Below are 23,143 nucleotides of genomic sequence, written 5' to 3'. Positions count from 1 at the left end.
TTCCCATGTTCCTGAAAAAGTCATGAGAGATTCAATAAAGAAAATACTTGTACTATGTGATATGAAGGAAACAAAGAAAGGGGCACTAAATTACAACACTAAGAATAAGGATATTTGTTCCTGGTTTATAAGCTTATAAGGAAGAACAGATAAATGGGCACATCTACACTAGAAATTATGGAAGCGGTAAGTGGGGGCGGGGTGTGGGCAGTGGCAGAGATTGCTCATATAATGGTTTCTTTTTCAATTTTAGAGTAGGATGCCTAAGCATCACGTATTTGTCCTCCAGTCACAAATACCCTCCTAAATCACTTACCCAATAACGTTATGTCCGTTCCTTTCATTATTTTCCTTTTTTGGGGTTAACTCTCAGTCCTTGCGTACCCTGCCCCTATTCTTTAAAAATGTTCCCCTCATGCTGGAAGTTTTATTTCATAATGAATGGAATGAAACAGTCAATAAGAAAGTACATCCACATACAAATGTCTACCCTCATCTGGGGCTATTTTGTCTAAATAATTGATCTGTCCCTCTATAATCCATTCTTCTCACAGAGAGCTATCATTTAAACACAACCCAAATCATGTCATTTTATGGCTTAGAACCCTCAAAACCTTCCCATTGCACTTAAAAGCCTTATCATAACTCCTTATCACAATCAGCAAAGTCTCCTGCCACCGGCCTTGGCTATTTTCTTTAGCCTCATTTCACTGTAGTTTTTTTTTTCCTATTCCTTAAGAACAGCAAACTCATTCCTAGTTTAGGACATTATGCTTTCTCTTCTCTCTGTCCTGTACACATGGCATCCTGTATCTGCTTTTAGATTTCAGCTTGAGACCAGAGAGGTCTTCCCTCCCTAACCCAATACAGAATGGCCTTCTCACTCAATGCTATTTTGATGCCATTTCCTTGTGTCTCATCTGTACCTTCCACTGAAACATGCTTTGGGTGGACAAGCTCCTGAATCCCAGAGTTTGGAACAATTACTGGCATGTGGCAGATGTTCCATAAATATTTGTTTTAACAAGGCTATAAGCTTCTTTGTTGAACACAATGATTATACAGGCTTTCTTTTCAAAACTATCTGGGATTCTTTCCTTTTCTTGTAGATGTTGTAGGAAGAAAGACAGCTCAATGATTATGTAAGCACATTTCCTTTAATGTTAAGTGACATTGGTATTGCTTTTGTTCTTCCAAATTTGCTTCACTCTATCTGATACATAATTTAATCTAATTTCTCATTGTGCTTGTTTATTCAACTTGAACACTTTTGTGCATTGGGTAGTATATTCATACGTCTAACTTCATATTTTGGCTGTTTACTTCATTTGTATGTCTTCAGAGCAAATGTGTGGGCACTTAATCATCTGTTTCTATTTTCATGCAGTTTTGCTGTAGACTGTACTGTGGCTTGTATAACATAAATTAAGGCATCTTCTGATGTGAAAATCGGACATAAAATACTAAAATATTTCTTTGGTCAAAATTATTTATAGAGCTATGGCTATTGTTTTGCAAAACATAGCAAATGCTTCCACAGCTGTGGAAAAGAAAGAAAATGATTAAAGCATTTCATGGGGTTTTATTTTATTTTATTTTGGACAGGCTTGATTGGGCCAGTGATTTTGTACTTTATTTCATTTTGTTTAGAAAAAAAGAAAAAGGTCATCAGAGAGTTCTTCAGTGTATTCAACAAGGAAAAGAACTGGGAAAGCAGCTTTTCGTTTACAGAGGTTGCAAGTACAGTGGTTGGCATATTCAGAAAGAAAGGAAGCCAGTAATTTTTTCTCATGGATCTTTTATATTTTAACATAGGAATCAAATGTTACTTCTGTTTTACTTTGTGTTCCCATATAAGATGAGAGAGAACAGTAAATCCTAGGAGAGCTCACTCTGATAAAAAGACTCTTAAGAATTTGTGGACATAAACCTTTGAAATTCTATGTATCATAGTATCATATAATTACTGGTATTGTGAGTGGTGGTGGTTTAGTCGCTAAGTCGTGTCCAACTCTTGTGACCCCATGGACTGTAGCCCGCCAGGGTCCTCTGGCCATGCAATTTTCCAGGCAAGAATACTGTACTGAATTGCCATTTCCTTCTCCAGGGGATCTTTCCGACCCAGGAATCGAACCTGTGTCTCCTGCATTTCAGGCACATTCTTTACTGACTGAGTTATGAGGTATTGTGAGTACTTAGAGACAAAAACTTTTTTAATATCTTTCTGGTTTCTCTCTATGATAGCACAACTCCAAAAATTCTTCAGCCTCCTGAGACTAAAATCCATTGATCCCAGTCACTCACTGACCCTTGTTCCTTTCAGCATCCCTCTCCTTCTTGCTCAATCGAAATTCCAGGAGCTGTCTCTATAATCCTTCCTTCACATGCATCTTCAACCCCTTTTCCCTGTTTCAACCACTCAGCTTTTCCTGGCAAAATACCAGTCCTGGTTAAATCCCATTCTCTATCTACTTGGGACTTGAATCTAGAGAAATAAATGGGGCTGAAAAAGCATACAAGAGCAAATGGGCTGGTAAGCAAGACAGACTGAACAGCCCCCTCACTTTGACTAAACTTTAGATGGGCTTCTCTCTAACACTATTAGGCTCCTGATCTCCCTGTTCTTAGGGTGTTTACTTTAGAAAATTTTCAAATGTAAATTCTCAATTTGCCTGTTTTGAGATACAGATCTTCTTCTAGGCTGATGATCTCCTGTTTTACAGCTCAGGAATGTCTTTCTCAAGGACTAAATAAGGACAAAAATCCTTCCTACCCAGGAAGGTAGAGCTAGGATGAAAATCAGGAAATATATAACCCCAAACCCCTCTCTCCTCGATGAATATTCTGCCCATTTATTTTCACACCTCATATAACCAACTTGCCAAAGAAACTCAGGGCAACTGCCCACCTGGGTCCCAGCTCTTCCCTTGAGAGCTTAATAACTTTTCACTTTTCTTTCTTGACTTCCATCTCATTTCTGAATTCTTTCTGCAATGAGATAAGAACCTACTCTGTGGCAACGCCCCTACTGGAATATTTTTCCACCACTCACTCCAGTGCTTTAAAAATTCTCCCATCCTTTGGTACAACTGAGTGGAGTCTGATCTACCTGTCTTCTCATACATCCTGGCTGAACTCTTTTTGCCTGTTTAATTGAGATTTGGGATTGGTAATGTCAAACAGTGCCTGAATGATGACTGGCAATCATACTGTGCCTTCCTAGTCCATTTCCTCTTCTACTTTTCTCATACCTTCTCTTCTGTCTTTAAACCTCTCAAACATCTGCCCCATAGTTGATGGTCTTGCTTTCTAGATCACTGAGAAAATAGATGTCAGAACAGATTTGCCACAGAGCCAGCCACTCCAACAACCTCCCTACCTGCATAATTGCCCGGGTACGGTGCCTTCCTTGTTTCTATAGGCACCAGGGACCCTATACTCTTGTGTTCACTTAAGACACTACTTGTGTAAACCTCCTGCCTTTCTCCTGCTTCAGTATTTCCTGTGCTTTATAGGTGCAGAGAAAAAGAAGTAAGAGTGATACTTCCACATTCACACATACAGTTACACGCATAAAATACTCATCTGCTAAAAAATACGTACCCAACCTGCTATTTCATGTTAGAAATTTGCTAATTTATATCCTCTGAGTAGCAGTGACTACAATGGTGCTTATCACCAATTGAAATAAGAGATATATATGCCATCTCCCTTTCTTGGAAATCAAAGTAACAATATGTTTGCCACAGTAAAAAAATTTCCTTCTGCTGTAGTTAAGTTCATTTTCACATTTCTAATTGTGTATAAATGTCAGATATGCTAAAGCTGCTTTTATTTGAAGCCAAATATATATCTCATCCCAGTGCTCAAAAAAATGTAAAAGGTCTCTGCAGTTTGTGACTTGTCATTGCACAGCTGTGATGGGTTGAGTTCCATCTCAAAAAGTTCAAGGACTAAAAACAATTACCTCTTCAAGGACGTCAGCAAGCTTACTGAGGATCTCTTCAGGAAGGCTCTGGAATGTTGGAACGCTGAAAAACAATACAGAGATGATGCTGAAGGCATGTACTGCAGCTCACTTTTATAAATAAAACAGCAATATATCTGAATGAACATGCAAAAAGATTTCTTAACTAAGAATCTGCAGATGAAGATCATAGCAATAACTTAGGCATAATCTGATGACTAACAGGGGAAAGACATGATGTACAAGAAAGAATTGGAGGTTGGACAGAACTGAGTTCAAATTTCACTTGCATTTCCTTGTGTGACCTTGAATGCCTCAGTCACAACAGGGAGAAAACCACTCTCTCCCTTATCAGCCTGCAGTCACCAGATTCCTTCCAGTTCCATCACCCTCTCCAGGAACTCCGCCTACATATACATACTCTCTGTCTCCCCTTTCAACAGGCCAACTGCTACCCATCTTTTAAGACACAGCTCTACTGACAACACGTTCAGCACTACAAGCATGCATTCAGTAACACTGGAAGTTTCCCACTTTCATCAATCTCTCCCCAGCTAGATAAGGTCTGCCTATTATGATCTCTTTTATCCCTTTCTGCAATTGTAATTAGATTATTAGTCAGATATTTGCTACTGGCCATCCTCACTGCCAAAATCAAATGCCACAAAAATAAGACCTGTATCTATTTTGCTCAGTTCCTGTATTTCTGGTGATTTGTTAATAACAACTCAAGAACATGTGTTGAATAAAGTTATGAAATGGATATACAAATGCTTCCTAGGACAGTTATAGGGATCAGATCAGACAGGATGGAGAAAAAATGTCCAGATTCATAGCAGTTCCTGAAAAATGTCTTCTCAGCTTCTTATTAGGGAAACTCATAGACCAGCAAGGAAATATTGAATTATGTTGAATATACAAATCAATGAAACTTATTTTCTATGGATAATGATAGCAGCTTTAAAAGAAAAAAAAAAAAACCTCATTAACATAAAATTCTTGAAAATCCACTCCACTAGAAAATCTAACTGGGATGTGGAACTAAATTCTCATGTAACCCTATTTCAATCTTGAGTAGAGAAAAGACTATAAATGAGTGAATATACATTTGTATGTAAGGTATTTTATTAAAGACTGATCTTCAGATAAACTCAATCTTTAGGTAAACTGCTACAGAACAAACATATTTAAATGAGTTAGATGAGTTGGATGAGATTTATCTTTGGTTTGTTGCTAGAGGACAATGGTTTTGGCTTGATCAGAATAATACAATGTAAGAAGCCAGAACATAGTGTTTGGATATAAGCATGAAAGTTTTACTGTTAATTTGTCACTCTGATTCCCATTACTTAGTGTAAAGCCTATTGATAAAATCCTAAGGTTTTATGCAGAGGTAAAACAATTCATCCAGGACCATCTGTTCTACCAGATTTACTGCTATGGTCTGAGCCACGTGGGTTTTAATTTCCAGAAGGCAGTCTATTTCAGCAGCTGGATGAAATACATCAGAGAAAGAGAGGAAGACAGAGGAAGCTGTTTCCATGAGTTATGCAGGTTGAAAAAGCTAGTCCTTCCGTGTTCTTTTAATGAGCTATATATTTCAGTTTCTTCTGAGATGTAAGAATAATTAGAATATTTCTATCCCAGTGGGTATTTATGAAAAACACAAACTACAACTGAGTTTCCTCATTTTATTGTAATTGGCTGCCATCTTTAGAGAGCCCTAATACTTCTGTGCCAAGTCTATGTCAAGCCACTCTATATTTTCAATTTCATGAGCATTCTTAGTCATGAGAAAAAAAAAAATATTTGCATGACTATGTACCCACTAAAGAAAACAAAAACGTTAAGTTTTAGGAGGGCATTTTAATAAATTATTTTTTACAATTTTACTTCGTTTTTAAAAATTCAGCTTTATTTAGGTATAATTGACAAAAATGTAAGATATTTAAAGTGAAAACAGTGAAACAACTTCTCTCATCCAGTTAACCTAGTCAATTAACACATTTGTCACCTCGTATATTTATTCTTATGTACTTTTCAAACTTATAAGTTCTACTCTCTTTGTAAATTTCAGTTATACAGTATAGTGCTATCAACTATGGTTAGAAGCTGAAACTCTGTAATCTATTCCCCCTACTTCTCAGTCCCTGACAACTACTGTTCTATGTTCTTATGAGTTCTTCATTTAGATTCCACATGTAGGTGATGCCATGAAGTGATTTTCTCCCTCTGTCTAGCATAATGTCCTCAAGGTCACCCATGTAGTAGAAAACAAAATAGCTGGATTTCCTTCTAATGTATTATTTTATATTATACAATAATATTCCATTGTTTGTGTGTGTGTGTGTGTATGTACGTATATACACACATGGACTTCCCTGGTGGTTCAGTGGTAAAGAATCCCACTACAATGCAGGAAAAACAGGAGGTGTGGGTTTGATCCCTCGATGGGGGAAGATCCTCTGGAGGAGGGCATGGCAACCCACTCCAGCATTCTTGCCTGAAGAATTCCATAGACAGAGGAGCCTGGTGGGCTACAGTCCACAGAGTCACAAAGTGTCAGACACAACTAAAGTGACTGAGCATGCACATATGTACACACACACACATGATCTTCACACACACACATACATACACATGATCTTTTATAATTTTAAATGCTTCAAAACATTCAGTGTCATTTATTACCAATAAAAATTAAGGATGATTTTAAAGAAGAAACACTAAAGAATTCTTGGTAACAATTTAAGCACTTTCAGATCTAACAAAATGGAAATCAATTAACAGGAAATAAACAGACTTATCAAAGAACCATTGTTATAGTCATCCCTGTTATAGCTAAAATAACTAGGATCTTGAGACTCTTGTAGAGGTCATAACACAGTACAGATAAGAAAGAAAAAGGAAGAACATTTTTATCTGAATGACTATCATGCTGATGACTTGTTGAGCTACCCACCCCACAGCGGGCTTCCCTGGTGTCTCAGATGATAAAAAATACACCTGCAATGCAGGAGACCTGGGTTCGATCCCTGAGTTGGGAAGATCCCCTGGAGGAGAAGGACATGGCAACCCACTCCAGTATTATTGCCTGGAGAATCTCCATGGACAGAGGAGCCTGGCGGACTACAGTCCATGGGTTGCAAAGAGTCAGACACGACTGAGTCACTAAGAACAGCAGAAGAGCACACTTCACAATAAAATTATTTTAAAATACCTCGTGTAAGTTTTAAAACCATGCCATATTCTTTTAATGACTTAGAAGTGAAGCAATAATATGAATAACCTTTGATTCAGTGACTTCATTTATTAACTAACTTTTTACTATGAAAAATGTCAAATAAATGGAAAGGCTGAAAGAAGAGCTCAAGAATCACCTGTATCCCCACCACCTAGATTAGCAACTGTCAACACTGTGCCATCTTTATCTGCCTTCAATCCATCTAACTTTATATGCATATTGATAAATAGGTTTACAGATATTTTTGATGATAATCTGAAAGCAAATTATAGGTTTCATGAAATTCCATCCCAAATATTTGAGCATACAGATGTAAAAATAAGAACAATTTAAAAATACTATTATGTTACTTCTGATATAATTTTGTGCCCAATTATTCAAAATTTAAAGAAAAGGAAACAAATTTTTCATGTAAACATGATGAAGTTTTTAAGCTTAAAATTGTTTGGTACACCTTTTCAAAGTGCAAATGAAGAAGCAAGAGAAGCACCTGACGGAATGAGCTACCAAACTGCATTGACTGGAGAAGTCACATCATCAGTTCAGTTCAGTCGCTCAGTCGTGTCCAACTCTTTGCAACACCATGAATCGCAGCACACCAGGCCTCCCTGTCCATCAACAACTCCCGGGGTTCACTCAGACTCACGTCCATCAAGTCAGTGATGCCATCCAGCCATCTCATCCTCTGGCGTCCCCTTCTCCTCCTGCCTCCAATCCCTCCCAGCATCAGAGTCTTTTCCAATGAGTCAACTCTTCGCATGAGGTGGCCAAAGTACTGGAGTTTCAGCTTTAGCATCATTCCTTCCAAAGAAATCCCAGGGCTGATCTCCTTCAGAATGGACTGGTTGGATCTCCTTGCAGTCCAAGGGACTCTCAAGAGTCTTCTCCAACACCACAGTTCAAAAGCATCAATTCTTCGGCACTCAGCTTTCTTCACAGTCCAACTCTCACATCCATACATGGCTATTGGAAAAACCATAGCCTTGACTAGACGGACCTTTGTTGGCAAAGTAATGTCTCTGCTTTTCAATATGCTATCTAGTTTGGTCATAACTTTTCTTCCAAGGAGTAAGCATCTTTTAGGAGGCCAAAAAATAAAGTCTTGGAGAACTGACTTTGCTGAATGACTGCTGGAGAAGCCAGTAAAAGAAATTATTGTACTGCCTCTTTTCAAAGACACTGTACTTTGCTGAATTAAAGATTTTGCTGCAAACACAAAGATGGGTGAAAATCTTGTCCACAGAATTGCACTTTTGCCTTATAAATGGATTAATCAGGCATGGCGGGACTAGCTCTTTGGCTGCTATTCATTTGACATCAGAATCAACCAGTCATTAAAGTTGACTGCATATGAATACTTGGTAATAAACACGAGTGGTGCTGAACTACATAGCTGGAATAACTTTTCAAGTGGAAGAACTATTGGAACTGAGTGGGGCCCTATGGAGCTCCATGGCATGGAGGTCTTTTTTTTGTCCCTGTTCCCTGTAGACAAAACTCATGACCTTTCTTGAGTTCCAAAGGGAAGTTTCTAACAGTTGCTCTTCAAGAAAATTGGAGATATCAAGGGAATATTTCATGTAGAGATAGGCACAATAAAGGAGAAAAATAGCAAGTATCTAATAGAGGCAGAAGAGATTAAGAAGAGGGGGCAAGAATACACAGAACTATACAAAAAAAAATCTTAATGACCTGGATAACCATGATGGTGTAGTCACTCATCTAGAGCCAGATATCCTGGAATGAGAAGTCAAGTGGACCTTTGGAAGCATTGCTATGAACAAAGCTAGTGGAGGTGATGGGATTCCAGCTGAGCTATTTCAGATCCTAAAAGATGATGCTGTGAAAGTGCTGCACTCAAGAAGACAGCACATTTGAAAAACTCAGCAGTGGCCACAGGACTGGAAAAGGTTAGTTTTCATTCCAATCCCAAAGAAGGGCAATGTCAAAGAGTGTTCTAACTACTGCACAACTGTGCTCATTTCACATGCTAGCAAGGTTATGCTGAAAATCCTTCAAGCTAGGCTTCAGCAGTACATGAACTGAAAACTTCCAGAGGTACAAACTGGGTTTAGAAAGGGCAGAGGAATAAGAGATCAAATTGCCAACATTCGTTGGAGCACAGAAAAGCAAGGGAATTTGAGAAGAACAATTAGTTCTGCTTCATTGACTACACCAAAGCCTTTGACTGTGTGGATCACAATAAACTGTAGAAAATTCTCAAAGAGATAAGGATACCAGATGACCTTAGTTGCCTCCTGAGAAGCCTATATGCAGGTCAAGAAACAACAGTTAGAACCAGACATGGCACAATGGACTGGTTCAAAATTGGGAAAGCAGTAAGTCAAGGCTATATATTGTCACCCTGCTTATTTAACTTCTATGCAGAGTACATCATACAAGATGCTAGACTGGAAGAATCACAAAGTGGAATCCAGATTGCTGGGAGAAATATCAACGACTTCAGATACATAGATGATAGCACCCTAATGGCAGAAACCAAAGATGAACTAAAGAGCCTCTTGATTAAAGTGAAAGAGGAGAGTAAAAAAGCTGGCCTAAAACTCAACATTCAAAAAACTAAGATCATGGCATCCAGCGCCATCACTTCATGGCAAATAGATGGGGGGGAAATGGAAGCAGTAAGAGACTTTATTTTCTTGGGCTCCAAAATCACTGCAGATGGTGACTGTAGCCATGAAATTAAAAGACACTTGCTCCTTGGAAGAAAAGCTATGACCAACCTAGACAGCATATTAAAAAGCAGAGACATTACTTTGCTGACAAATGTCCATCTATGATTTTTCCAGTAATCATGTATGGATGTGAGATTTGGACCATAAAGAAGGCTGATCACTGATGAGTTGATGCTTTCAAACTATGGTCCTAAAGAAGATTCTGGAGAAGGCAATGGCACCCCACTGTAGTACTTTTGCCTGGAAAATCCCATGGATGGAGGAGCCTGGTGGGCTGCAGTCCATGGGGTCGTGAAGAGTCGGACACGACTGAGCGACTTCACTTTCACTTTTCACTTTCATGCATTGGAGAAGGAAATGGCAACCCACTCTAGTGTTCTTGCCTGGAGAATCTCAGGGACGGGGGAGCCTGGTGGGCTGCCGTCTATGGGGTCGCACAGAGTCGGACATGACTGAAGCGACTCAGCAGCAGCAGCAGCAAAAAAGATTCTTGAGAGTCCCTTGGTCAGCAAGGAGATCCAACCAGTCGATCTTAAGGGAAATCAACCCTGGATATTCCTTAGAAGGATTGAAGCTCTAATACTGAAGGTAAAGCTCTAATACTTTGGTTACGTGACTCGAAGAGTTGACTCACTGGAAAAGACCCTGATGCTGGGGAAGACTGAAGACAAGAGAAGAAGGGGGCAACAGAGGATGAGACAGTTGGATGGCATCACCAACTCAATGGTCACGAGTTTGAGCAATCTCTGAGAGATAGTGAAGGACAGAGAAGCCTGGCATGCTGCAGTCCATTGGGTACAAAGAGTTGTACAGGACAACAACAATAATCAAGAGAGAAGCAGCCAGGAAAACACCAGAGGCAAAATTAAAGGGACCAGAGAAGACCATCAAGATTAGGAGATCAAAGGATTAAAGGCACGCAAGCCCTGTGTGTGTTAAGTCGCTTGTGCGACCCCATGAACTGTAACCCACTAGGCTTCTCTGTCCATGGGATTCAACAGGCAACAATGTGGGTTGCCATGCTCTCCTCCAGGCTCCCCACACACCTAAATCTTGTCAGAGATCCCACCCTTGGACCATTGTTATAAATCCCCTCATCAAATCCTCTGGGCGTTGTGACACACAGTTGTTCCAGGCAGGAACCCACTTTGTCCCCCTTTTTCTACTTCATCTACAACTCTGTCTCCGAGGTTCAGTCTGGCGCTGGCAAACAGAGTTGAGCTTTCAGCATTATTATGCTGCACTGCGGTGCAAAAGCAAAGCCCCCGCAACACAAGTTACGGCAGTGACGCCAAGTGTGTGTGTGCTAAGTCACTTCAATCATGCCCAGCTCTTTGCAACCCTATGGACTGCAGCCCACCAGCCCTCTATCCATGGGATTCTCCAGGCAACAATGCAGAAGTGGGTTCCCATGCCCTCCTCCAGGGGATCTCCCCAACCCAGAGATTGAACTAGAGTCACGTTATGTGTCTGGAGGTTCCACCGAGACTTGAACTTGGATCACTGGATTCAGAGTCTAGAGTGCTAATCACTACACCATGGAACCCTCGTGTACTAGTCATCATTATATTCTTATACTCACATTATATCCTTTACTCACTATATATGGAATATCAAGTATAGTAGTCAGTACAGTCTTATACACACAGAAAAAATTGATAAAGTAAAAACCTAGTTTTACTTTAAACTGTTTTGGTGAAACATAGTTATTAATTGTATTGAATTTTAACCCTTGAGTACACTTCGTTTTAATATTCTATATGACAAAATGGCAAACATACAGAAAGTGTCTCTGCTGCTTACTGAAGTAAAATGGTTTTCTCAAGAAAAATCCCTTGTATAATTGCTGTAGTTGCAAGCTGAATTAGCCACTTTCTTATACAACATAAGTTTTTACTAGGCAAAAACCATAAACTGTGCTTATTCAGACTTGAGTATTTGGCAGATAATTTTCCAAAAAAAAACAAAGTGAGACTGTGACTTCAAGGGAAACAACTGCTAGCGTTTGCTGCCAATAATAAAATTCTAAGTTTCAAATGAAAGCTCAAACTTCAGAAAACTTTTATCTGCCACTGTGGGCTTAACGGTTTTCTAATAATTGAATACTTTTTTGATGGGATCATTGGTGAATGTTGATATTAACAAATGTGATTCTTTTGGTATCATAAATTTTATAATTTCTGAACCAGTATTTTCCAGATGACTAATGTATGATGTTACAAGGTCATGCAGGGAAAGAGCTATTCCAAGTACAAGATGGGTAAACAGATTACAATTTAATAAAGTATGAAAAGTTCATTGATATGGTTTCAGATTTCACATTACAACTAAGTTGTAAGAAAGTGCCCTTTGCTGGGCTTTGGTGTAGTGTCAAATAAGAATGTCCACTGTTATCTGAAAAGGCCATTAAGATACTCTTCCCTTTTATGCTCCACATCTTTGTGAGGCTGGTTTTTTTAAATACTTGAACAAAAAAACCCAGAAATTCAACAGATTGAATAATACTGAAGCAGATATGAGAATGAGCTGTCTTCTAAGGCAGATACTGACAGACTTGCAAAAATATAAAAATCGTTTCTTTTCACTGTTTTTTGCTTGTTTGTTTGTTTTGGAAAATGTTTTCATTAAAATAGGTTATATTAATATGTGAAAAAAATTAAAGTTTTAGTCACTCAGTCATATCTGACTCTTTGTGACCCCACGGACTATACAGTCCATGGAATTCTACAGGTCAGAATACTGGAGTGGGTACCCCTTTCCTGGGTTTCAAATCTAGGTCTCCTGCATTGCAAGCGGATTCTTTACCAGTTGAGCCACAAAGGAGGCCCAAGAGCTTATCCCCATCTTCCCAAACCAGGGTTTGAATCCAGGCCTCCTGCACTGCAGGTAAATTCTTTACTGTCTGAACCACCAGGGAAGACCAAGGTAATATGTGTTATTATTTTTTTGCCCCAAGAGTTTTTGTTTGAGTATTTTGTTTGCAACACACTACATTGGAGGAGAAAGAGGCTGAGGATCTCAAAGGCACAGAGTTAAAACCACATTTCCCACAGAACTTTGGAACAGCTATGAAGGGGCGTGTGATAAGATTCCCAAGACAAAAAGTAGTACAGAGGTTTCTACAAAGTGATACAAAGCTCAGTTACAAATACATATTCTGCAATTCAGAAACTGATACCTCTCTTAATGAAGGAAAACATTATAGCAAAAAAGAAAAAGTGGTATGCTGAATGAGGAGACAAATCAACAAGCAAAAAGCTTCTAATATTTTGAAAGAAAAACTTCAAAGACAAGTGCTCATTACAATCCATAAGATAAAATCAGTTATTTGGTAGGACTGTCACAAATCTACACACATTTTTTAATTAATTTTTTTAACTGCATCCTATGAGGGTATACTTAGTATTATAGGAAACTGACTTTGTTTCACAGTTACTATATACCAAATTTATATTTCTGAACTTTTTTTAATTACTTAGTAAATACATTTTTTAAAAATATGCTTATTTTTAACTCAATATAGTCAACATCAATAAATAATACCCACATGAGATTTGGAAAGAGTAGACTTAACAGAGGTGGTAAGAAGGGGTTGAGCTCTGCTATATTTGGGGAGTAGAAACAACATGATTTCTTAGAAGGCTAAATGTGGGATAAGAGATAGAGGAGACAAGGATGACTGTACAATGGGAAGGAGCATATAAATGTAGGTTAAATGTTTTTCACATTGAATAAGCAATTTTTTTTTAACCTACTCAGTAGCAAAGTGTTTGATTTTATCAGAAGATCTCAGTTTTTAAATATAACCAGAGAGCATCAGATATAGCCCTATATTTTATTTATTTTTATTTTTTTATTATAAATTTATTTATTTTAATTGGAGGCTAATTACTTTACAATAATGTATTGGTTTTGCCATATATCAACATGAATCTGCCATGGGTATACACGTGTTCCCCATCCTGAACCCCCCTCCCACTTCCCTCCCCATATCATCCCTCTGGGTCATCCCAGTGCACCAGCCCCAAGCATCCTGTATCATGCATCGAACTTGGACTGGCGATTCATTTCATATATGATATTATACATGTTTCAATGCCATTCTCCCAAATCATCCCACCCTCTCCCTCTCCCAATAAACACTTCAAGTGTTTATATCTCTTCAATAAACACTTCAAGAATGTCCTAACCTAGAACAAGACATACAGAGTTATATTAATTATTTTTGGGTAGCATTTGGAAAACAATAGCCTCTTCATTATGACATGAGAAATCAGCCTTGTATTTAGTTTACTGACAAGAAAATTGACACATATTGTTTATTTCAGGCTTCCTACAGTTCATACTAACTAAATACATGCAGATGTATCTGGCTTACCAAAGAAATCAATTTCTATTGATGAATCTACTTTATTTTTTTTAATTTTATTTTATTTTTAAACTTTACAATATTGTATTGGTTTTGCCAAATATCGAAATGAATCCGCCACAGGTATACACATGTTCCCCATCCTGAACCCTCCTCCCTCCTCCCTCCCCATACCATCCCTCTGGGTCGTCCCAGTGCACCAGCCCCAAGCATCCAGTATTGAGCATCAAACCTGGACTGGCGACTCGTTTCATATATGATATTATACGTATTTCAATGCCATTCTCCCAAATCATCCCACCCTCTCCCTCTCCCACAGAGTCCAAAAGACTGTTCTATACATCAGTGTCTCTTAATTGAAAGAATTAAAGTAAGCGTCGTTCTTAATCTTACAGGTATCTAATCTTTACCCTTAGTAAGCTCAGCAAAAGGTTTTCTGCCCTCAACATACTTTTTTCTCTTAGTTGAATCATTTGGCATTGATCTTGGTTCATTCTATTATTCAAGCCTTAAAACTCGTCTTTCTCTACCCCCTTCCTCATTTCCCACCCAAATATACTTCAGATTTATTTTATATCAGCAGCATTTAGTCCTTATCACACAATGGCTCCAACCCTTTAATAGTTGCCTATCATCTTGCACCAGATAATAAAAATTAGAATTTTTTTTCTTGCATGTAAGAATACTTTAGGTAAAACAAACCATTATAGAGACATGAGGCATAATTTTACTCTCTGTGTGATAAATATAAACTCCTTACCTAGGAAGACTCTATAGTGACTAAGCATACGTACTTTAGAATAAAAGAGAACAGCTGAATTAGGCTCTGCTACTAATTATCAGCTATGCTTTTAATAATTAAACTTCACTAGGTTTCAGCCTCCTTAGATTAAAATAAAAGGGAATAATACCACCTACTGCATAGGTCAGTGGTAAAAATAAGCTAGATGGTAGATATAAGACATTAAAAATGTACCTGGCACATAGTACATTTGCACCCACCAAGACCCTGATGCTGGGAAAGATTGAAGGCAGGAGGAGACAGGAACCACAGAGGATGAAATGGTTGGATGGCATCACCTACTCAACGGACACGTTTGAGCAAGCTCTGGGAGACGGTGAAGGACAGGAAGCATGGAGTGCTGCAGTCCATGGAGTCGCAAAGAGCTGCACGCAACTGAGCGACTGAACAACAGCAGCAACAACAGAGATGCATTTTTTTCTGTCCTAAATGTTAGCGTTATTTAACACATTTAATGATTCAAACAAACTTTCTAATGCATCAGAAATGAATCTTAATGTAGATTCAGGAGTGCTGACAAGATCCATGTCTTCATTTTCTTAAAGCAAATTATATTTGGAGTATCAACCCTTGTTTTTTAATGAGCTATTTAATCACATTCATTGTTTAGCTCTTCTTCAGGGTCATACCTGAACCCAGGGGGCATGTCATGCCCAGAAGGTAGGGGATAAAGTCTCTTATTTCTCTGCTACTATGGTCATAAAGAGCCCTTGAAGTCACATCTCTATGTTTTTTTTCGCCCACAGAGGAGGAAGGAATCCTTTGGTCAAGCTAGGAACTCTGGTGCTTCCCCTTCACCTCCTTAGGCACGCCCATGCAGAGGAACCCACTTTTGGGGAAAAAATGTATATGTGTGCATGTGTACATATATATATGTGTATATATGTGTATATGTGTGTATACATATATATGTGTGTGTGTGTGTGTGTGTGTATAAGATTCTCCCCCTTATCTTTTGACCCCAGATAATTCTTTATAGTCTCTTTATATGAATTTAGGCTTTAAAAATAGATAGGCATTATCTTTTAGAAGTTTCTAGGACTGAGCAAAAACGGAGATTAAAAAAAAACATGCAAAGACCCTATGACACTGCCTTAAAAGGTGTAATATAGGGGGAAATATTTCAATAATTTATACCTGAATAAACTATCTTCCAGATCCCCTCATTTCAGGACCCTGATTCCCTGTCATGCGAGCACCATCCACTACAACCAACCTTTCCCCACACACAATGCAGCCACCTTCATGTAAACACTTGGACACAGAGTTGGGTAAAATGGCAGGGAAGGAAGAAAAGATCTGGGAAGAGGTTTCTAAACAGCTAGAAATGAGCTCGGGCCATTTGGGAAGAAAATTCCAAGATGCTGATCTTGGCATGTGGATTAGGAGGGTCAGAACACATCCTCTTGGCTCCTCACCAACAGCATGGGTGTACCCAAAAGAAATTAGAGAGGAGTCCTTAAAAAGTAAATAATTCAGAGGTAGGCAGCTCCTAGAATGGTACCAGTTCCTCTTCCCTAGTTATCCATTCTCTTCTTGCTCTTACTGAGTGCTGCAGCCAGACTCTGCCTTTCCCTACATAAGCCTAAGCCAAATGCATTTTGTTATGTAAACTCTTCAGGTACATTCTCCACATCTATTTATTCACTCGCAATGTCTCCATTTAAATAATTAATGGTGGCATAAAATTTAAATTTTTTTTTCAATGATTAAAAAGAGAAAAATCTATGAAACCATTATCTCTGCTACTCTCATTAAGATAAGAGTTATATTCTCATCAATTAGGTATCTTTAACATCACCATAACTCTAGGAGTATGTGCAGAAGATAGGCAAATCACTTTAGCTCAGTGAATCTTCTCACATTTTCATCTGTAACACAGATATAACAATTTGAGGCTGAATAATCATGGGGTGGCTAAGAGTCGGACATGACTGAGCGACTTCACTTTCACTTTTCACTTTCATGCATTGGAGAAGGAAATGGCAACCCACTCCAGTGTTCTTGCCTGGAGAATCCCAGGGACGGGGGAGCCTGGTGGGCTGCCGTCTATGGGGTCCCACAGAGTCGGACACAACTGAAGCGACTCAGCAGCAGCAATCTTAAACAAACACCATTAAATAATATGAGAGAATGTATGTGAAATTGCTTTTCAAATTAAAGCCCTAGACAAATATCAGTGGTCAAGTTTCATGTTAAAATAACAAAAATCCTAAAAGTATTATTTTGAAAACCATCCTCTAAAACTACGTTATAGTCAACTATAAACTTTTAGATTTGATTATAAAGTTTTCAATTCTGCAGATTCATTTTCTAAAGCAACTGTCAACCTCTTAGGCCAGATCCTTGCTCAAAATGTCCTAGGTCAGTTTCCAAATTTAAAAAAAAAAAAATCAGGTTAAATAAGTTATGTACTGAGATCCAAGAAATCAATGAATTATTATAAATTACAATAAAATATACACAACAAATATATCATTTTAAGTGCACAGTGCAATGGCACTAAGAACATTCACATTGTTGTACAACCATCACCACTATCCACCTACAGAACATGTTCGTCCTCCCAAACTGAAATGCTGCACCCATTAAAAAATAACTCTTCATCTCTCTCCTTCTAGCCTCTGGCAGCCACCATTCTACTCTTTGATTCTATGAATTTCAGTATTTTAGATATCTTATATAGGTAGAATCATGTAGCATTTTTCTTTCTGTTGACTTATTTCACTGAACATAATGTCCTCAAGGGCCATCCATGTTGCATATTTCAGATTTTCCTTCTTTTTTTCTAGGTTGAAGAGTATTCCATCACACACACACACACACACACACACACATGAGTATATATATAGATATCACAGTTTATCTATACACTCATTGATTGACAGATATTTAGGTTGTTTCTACATCTCTGCTATTGCAAATAGTGCCACAGTAAACACAGGAATGCCAGTATCTCTTAAAAGATCCTGATTTCAATTCTTCCCAATACGTATCCAGAAATGGGATTGCTGGATCATACGGAGGCTCTATTTTGATTTTTTGAGGAAACTCTATATTGTTTTTCACAGTAGCAACTGTACCATTTTGCATCCCTTCAAACAGTGTGCAAAAGTTTCAAAAGTTTCCATTTCTCCATATCCTCATGAACACTTTTTTTTTTTTAATAACAGCCATTCTAACAGGATGAAGTGAAATCTCACTGTGGTTTTATCAGTCTTTGAATTCCCACATATTTATGTAAACTTCTTTAAGATTCAGCTGAAGGACAAACCCTTGAGAAATGGTTCCTGGCAACTTCCTTTCTCTATCTAAGTAGGTATCTTGCCTAAATAGCACCTACACTTTTACTTTGCTGCTGCTGCTGCTAAGTTACTTCAGTCATGTCCGACTCTGTGCGACCCCATAGACGGCAGCCCACCAGGCTCCCCCGTCCCTGGGATTCTCCAGGCAAGAACACTGGAGTGGGTGTTAATATATTTGCCTTCTCAAAATAATGTATAAACTCTGTGAAAGCCCTATAGTATAGTAACTACGAGCATGGATTTTAGAATCATAAAATAAAAAGATAATTTTGAAACCCAGTGCCTCCACTTCCTGGCTATGTAACTATGGGCAAGTTATTTAACACCAGAAAGTTCATATTCCTTAGTCAGGGAATGAAAACAACAAAATCTAGCTCTTGGAGCAGAGTGTTAATAAATAAATATATATATATATATATACATAAATGTGGTCCTTGGTGTGAGTTCTTTTGGAGGTCGCCATTAGCCCTACTATAGAGCCTCTGGACTCCAGGGATGGATCAACTCAGGCAAAACAACTAACAGCGAATGAGAACAGGACCACTTATCAGCACACAATTTGACTAAACTTTTACTGGATATTGTCTTGCCCACCAGAGAAAGACCCAGTTTTACCCACTGCCAGTTCCTCCCATCAGGAAGCTTGCACAAGTCCCTTAGCCTCTTCTACCAGAGAGCAGACAGGAAAATCAAGAATTGAAATTCTGCAGCTTCAAAGACCATGATCATAGAAAGTTAATAAAAATGAAATGCAGAGGATTATGTTCCAGATGAAGAACAAGATAAAACCGAAGAAAAACAACTAAATAAAATGGAGATAGACAATCTTCCTAATAGAAGCTGAATGTATTAAGAAGAGGTGGCAAGAATACACAGTAGAATGATACAAAAAAAGTCTTAATGACCCAGATAACTATGATGGTATGTCACTCACCTACAGACAGACATCCTGGGATACAAAGTCAAGCGGACCTTAGGAAGCATCACTATGAACAAAGTTAGTGGAGGTGATGGAATTCCAACTGAGCTATTTCAAATCCTAAAAGATAATGCTGTGAAAGTGCTGCACTCGATATGCCAGCAAATTTGAAAAATTCAGCAGTGGCACAGGACTGGAAAAGGTCAGTTTCACTCCAATCCCAAAGAATGACAATGTCAAAGAATGTTCAAACTACCACACAACTGCACTCATCTCACACACTAGCAAAGTAATGCTCAAAATTCTCCAAGCCAGGCTTCAAAAGTATGTCAACCAAGAACATCCAGATGTTCAAGCTGGATTTAGCAAAGGCAGAAGAACCAGAGTTCAAATTGTCAACATCTGTTGGATCATAGAAAAAGCAAGAGAGTTCCAGAAAAACATCTATTTTTGTTTTATTGTGCTAAAGCCTTTGAAAGTGTGGATCATAATAAACTGTGGAGAATTCTTCAAGAGATGGGAATACCAGACCACCTTACCTGCCTCCTGAGAAACTTGTATGCAGGTCAAGAATCAACACTTAGAACCAGACATGCAACAATGGACTGGTTTCAAATTGAGAAAGTAATACATCAAGGCTGTATATTGTCTTGCTGCTTGTTTAACTTATATGCTGCATACACCATGCGAAATATTGGGCTGGATGGAGCACAAGCTGGAATCAAGATTGCCAGGAGAAATATTAATAACTTCAGATATGCAGATGACACCACCCTTATGGCAGAAAGTGAAGAGGAACTAAAGAGCCTCTTGATGAAAAGAAAGAGGAGAGTGAAAAAGCTGTCCTAAAACTCAACATTCAAAAAACAAAGATCATGGCATCTGGTCCCATTACTTCATGACAAATATATGGGAAACAATGGAAACAGTAACAGACCTTATTTTCTTGGGTTCCAAAATCACTGCAGGTGGTGACTGTAGCCATGAAATTAAAAGAAACGCTTACTCCTTGGAAGAAAAGCTGTGGCAAACCTAGACAGCATATTAAAAAGCAAAGGTCCATATATTTACTTTGCCAGCAAAGGTCCATATATTTAAAACTATGGTTTTTCTAGTAGTCATGTATGGAGATGAGATTTGGACCATAAAGAAAGCTGAGCCCTGGAGAATTGATGATTTTGAACTGTGGTGTTGGAGAAGACTCTTGAGAGTCCTTTGGACTGCAAAGAGATTAAGCCAGTCACTCCTAACGGTTATCAGTCATTATTCATTGGAAGGACTGATGTTGAAGCTGAAGCTCCAATACTTTGGCTACCTGATGAAAAGAACTGACTCACTGGAAACCTGATGCTGGGAAAGATTGAAGGCAGGAGGAAAAGGAGATGACAGGATGAGATGTTTGGATGGCATCACCATCTTGATGGACATGACTTTGTTCAAGCTCCGGGATTTGGTGAGGGACAGGGACGCCTGGCGTGCTGTGGTTCATGAGGTTGCAAATAGTCGGACGTGACAGAGCACCTGAGCTGAAATAAGACAACCTTCCAGAATTATAATTCAGAATAATGATAGTAAAGATGATCCAGGATCTTGGAAAAGGAATGGAGAAGATGAAAGAAACGTTTGTCAAAGACCTAGATGAACTAAAGGACAAACAGAGATGGATAAAACATTCAGAGGAGTTAATAACAGAATAACTGAAGCAGAAGTACTGATAAGTGACTTATAAAATGGAATGGTAAAAATCACTGCTGCAAAACAGAATATAGAAAACAGAATGAAAGGAATGAAGACACTCTAAAGAGCTCTGGGGCAACATTAAGCAGAACAACATTAACAGTATAGGGGTCCCACAGGGAGAAGAGAGAGAGAAAGAACCCGAGAAAATATTGGAAGGGATAAATGCTGAAAACTTCCTTAACGTGGGAAAAGAAATAGTCAAACAAGTCCAGGAAGCACAGAGTCCCAGGCAAGAAAAACACAAGGAGGAACACACTGAGACATATAGTAATCAAACTGGCAAAAGTTACAGACAAAGATAAAATATTAAAAGCAACAAGGGAAAAACAACAAATAACATACAAGGGAACACTCAAAAGGTTATAAGCTTATTTCTCAACAGAAACTGTACAAGCCAGAAGAGAATGGAACAATATATTTAAAGTGATAAAGAGAACTTATAACTAAGAATACCCTAGACAGCAAGACTTTTGTCCAGATAGGAAAAAGAAATCAAAAGCTTTACAGACAAGCAAAAATTAGGAGAATTCAGCATCACCAAACCAGCTTTACAAAAAATGCTGAAGGAACTTCTCTAGGCAAGGAACACAAGAGAAGGAAAAGACCTACAAAAAATAAACCACAAACAATCAAGAAAATTACAGTGGGATCACAAATTAGTATCTAAAATATAAATGGATGAAATGCACCAACAAAAGACATAGACTGGCTGGGTGGGTACAAAAACAAGACCTGTATATATGCTTTCTACAAGAGACCCACCTCAGACCTAGAGACTAAGAGCTGGACACTTAGAGACCGAAACTAGAGATGGGAGATGGTATTCCATGCAAATGGAAATCAGAAATAAGCTAGAATAACAATACTGGTAGCAGAAAAAAAAATTCTTTAAAACAAAGATTGTCCTAAGAGATGAAGAATACTATGTAATGATTCATGGTCCAAACCAAGAAAAAGATGTAACAATTTTAAGTATATATGCACCCAACACAGGAGTACCTCAATATGTAAGGCTAAAATTATCCACAATAAAGGAAGAAACTGACAGTAACACAGTAACAGTGGGGAAGTTTAACACCCCACTTTCGTCAATGGGCAGATGATCAAAACAGAAAATTAATAAAGAAATAATGGCCTTAAATGACACTTTGGACTAGTTGGACTTAATTGATAATTTATACAGCATTGTATCCAAAGGCAGCAGACTACACATTCTTCTGAAGTGCACCTGGAACATTCTTCAGGATTGACCACATGCTGGGCCCAGGGTGAGCCTTAGTACATTTAAGAAAATTGAAATCATATCAAATATCTTTTTGGATTACAACACTATGAGGTTAGAATAAATCACAAGAAAAAAGAAAGCTATAAAAACCATGAACACATGGCAGCCAAACATTATGCTACTAAATAACCAATGGATCATTGAAGAAATCAAAGAGGAGGTAAAAAAAAAAAAAAAAACTAGATAAAAATGAAAATGAAAGCACCTATGTGCTTTCTCAAAGTCCAAAACCTATGAGATGCAGCAAAAGCAGTTCTAAGAGGGAAGTTTATAGCAATACAGTCTCACTTCAAGAAACAAGAAAAATCTCAAATAAACAACCTAACACTATACCTAAAACAACTAGAGAAAGAACAAATAAAATCTAAAGTTAGTAGAAGGGAAGAAATCATAAAGAGAAATAAATGAAATACAAAGAAAATGATTGCAAAGATCAATGAAACCAAAAGCCAGTTCTTTGAAAAGATAAATAAAATTGATAAATCTTTAGCTAGACTCATCAAACAAAAAAAAAAAGTGGACTCATATCAGTAAAACTAGAAATGAAAAAGGAGAAGTTACAACTGCCTCCACAGAAATACAAAGGATCATAGTAGACTACTATGAGCAATTGTGTGCCAATAAAATGAACAACCTGGAAGAAATGGACAAATTCTTATAAAAGTACAATCTCCCAAAATTAAACTGAGAAGAAATAGAAAATATGAACAGACCAATCATAAGCACTGAAATTGAAACTGTGATTTAAAAACTCCCAACAAAAGTTCAGGGCATGATGGCTTCACAGGCAAATTCTATCAAACATTTAGAGAAGAG

The 23,143-nt window shown here is 38.1% G+C and overlaps 1 protein-coding gene across 3 annotated transcripts in view; it reads right to left on the bottom strand.

The window, feature by feature from the left end:
* PRKG1 (protein kinase cGMP-dependent 1) overlaps window positions 1–23,143 on the bottom strand; it is a 1,407,171-nt gene that overhangs the window by 378,214 nt on the left and 1,005,814 nt on the right. For all 3 annotated transcript variants that reach the window (XM_005904632.2, XM_005904631.3, XM_070363677.1), the window contains exon 5: window positions 3,968–4,031. In XM_005904632.2, the coding sequence (XP_005904694.1) occupies window positions 3,968–4,031 (64 nt within the window). The remainder of the gene's footprint in view (window positions 1–3,967; window positions 4,032–23,143) is intronic.

Source organism: Bos mutus, chromosome 26 (assembly GCF_027580195.1).
Source record: "Bos mutus isolate GX-2022 chromosome 26, NWIPB_WYAK_1.1, whole genome shotgun sequence".
NCBI lineage: Eukaryota > Metazoa > Chordata > Mammalia > Artiodactyla > Bovidae > Bos > Bos mutus.
Note: the sequence above shows the minus strand (reverse complement) of the source record. Positions and strands in the feature narration are given on the sequence as shown.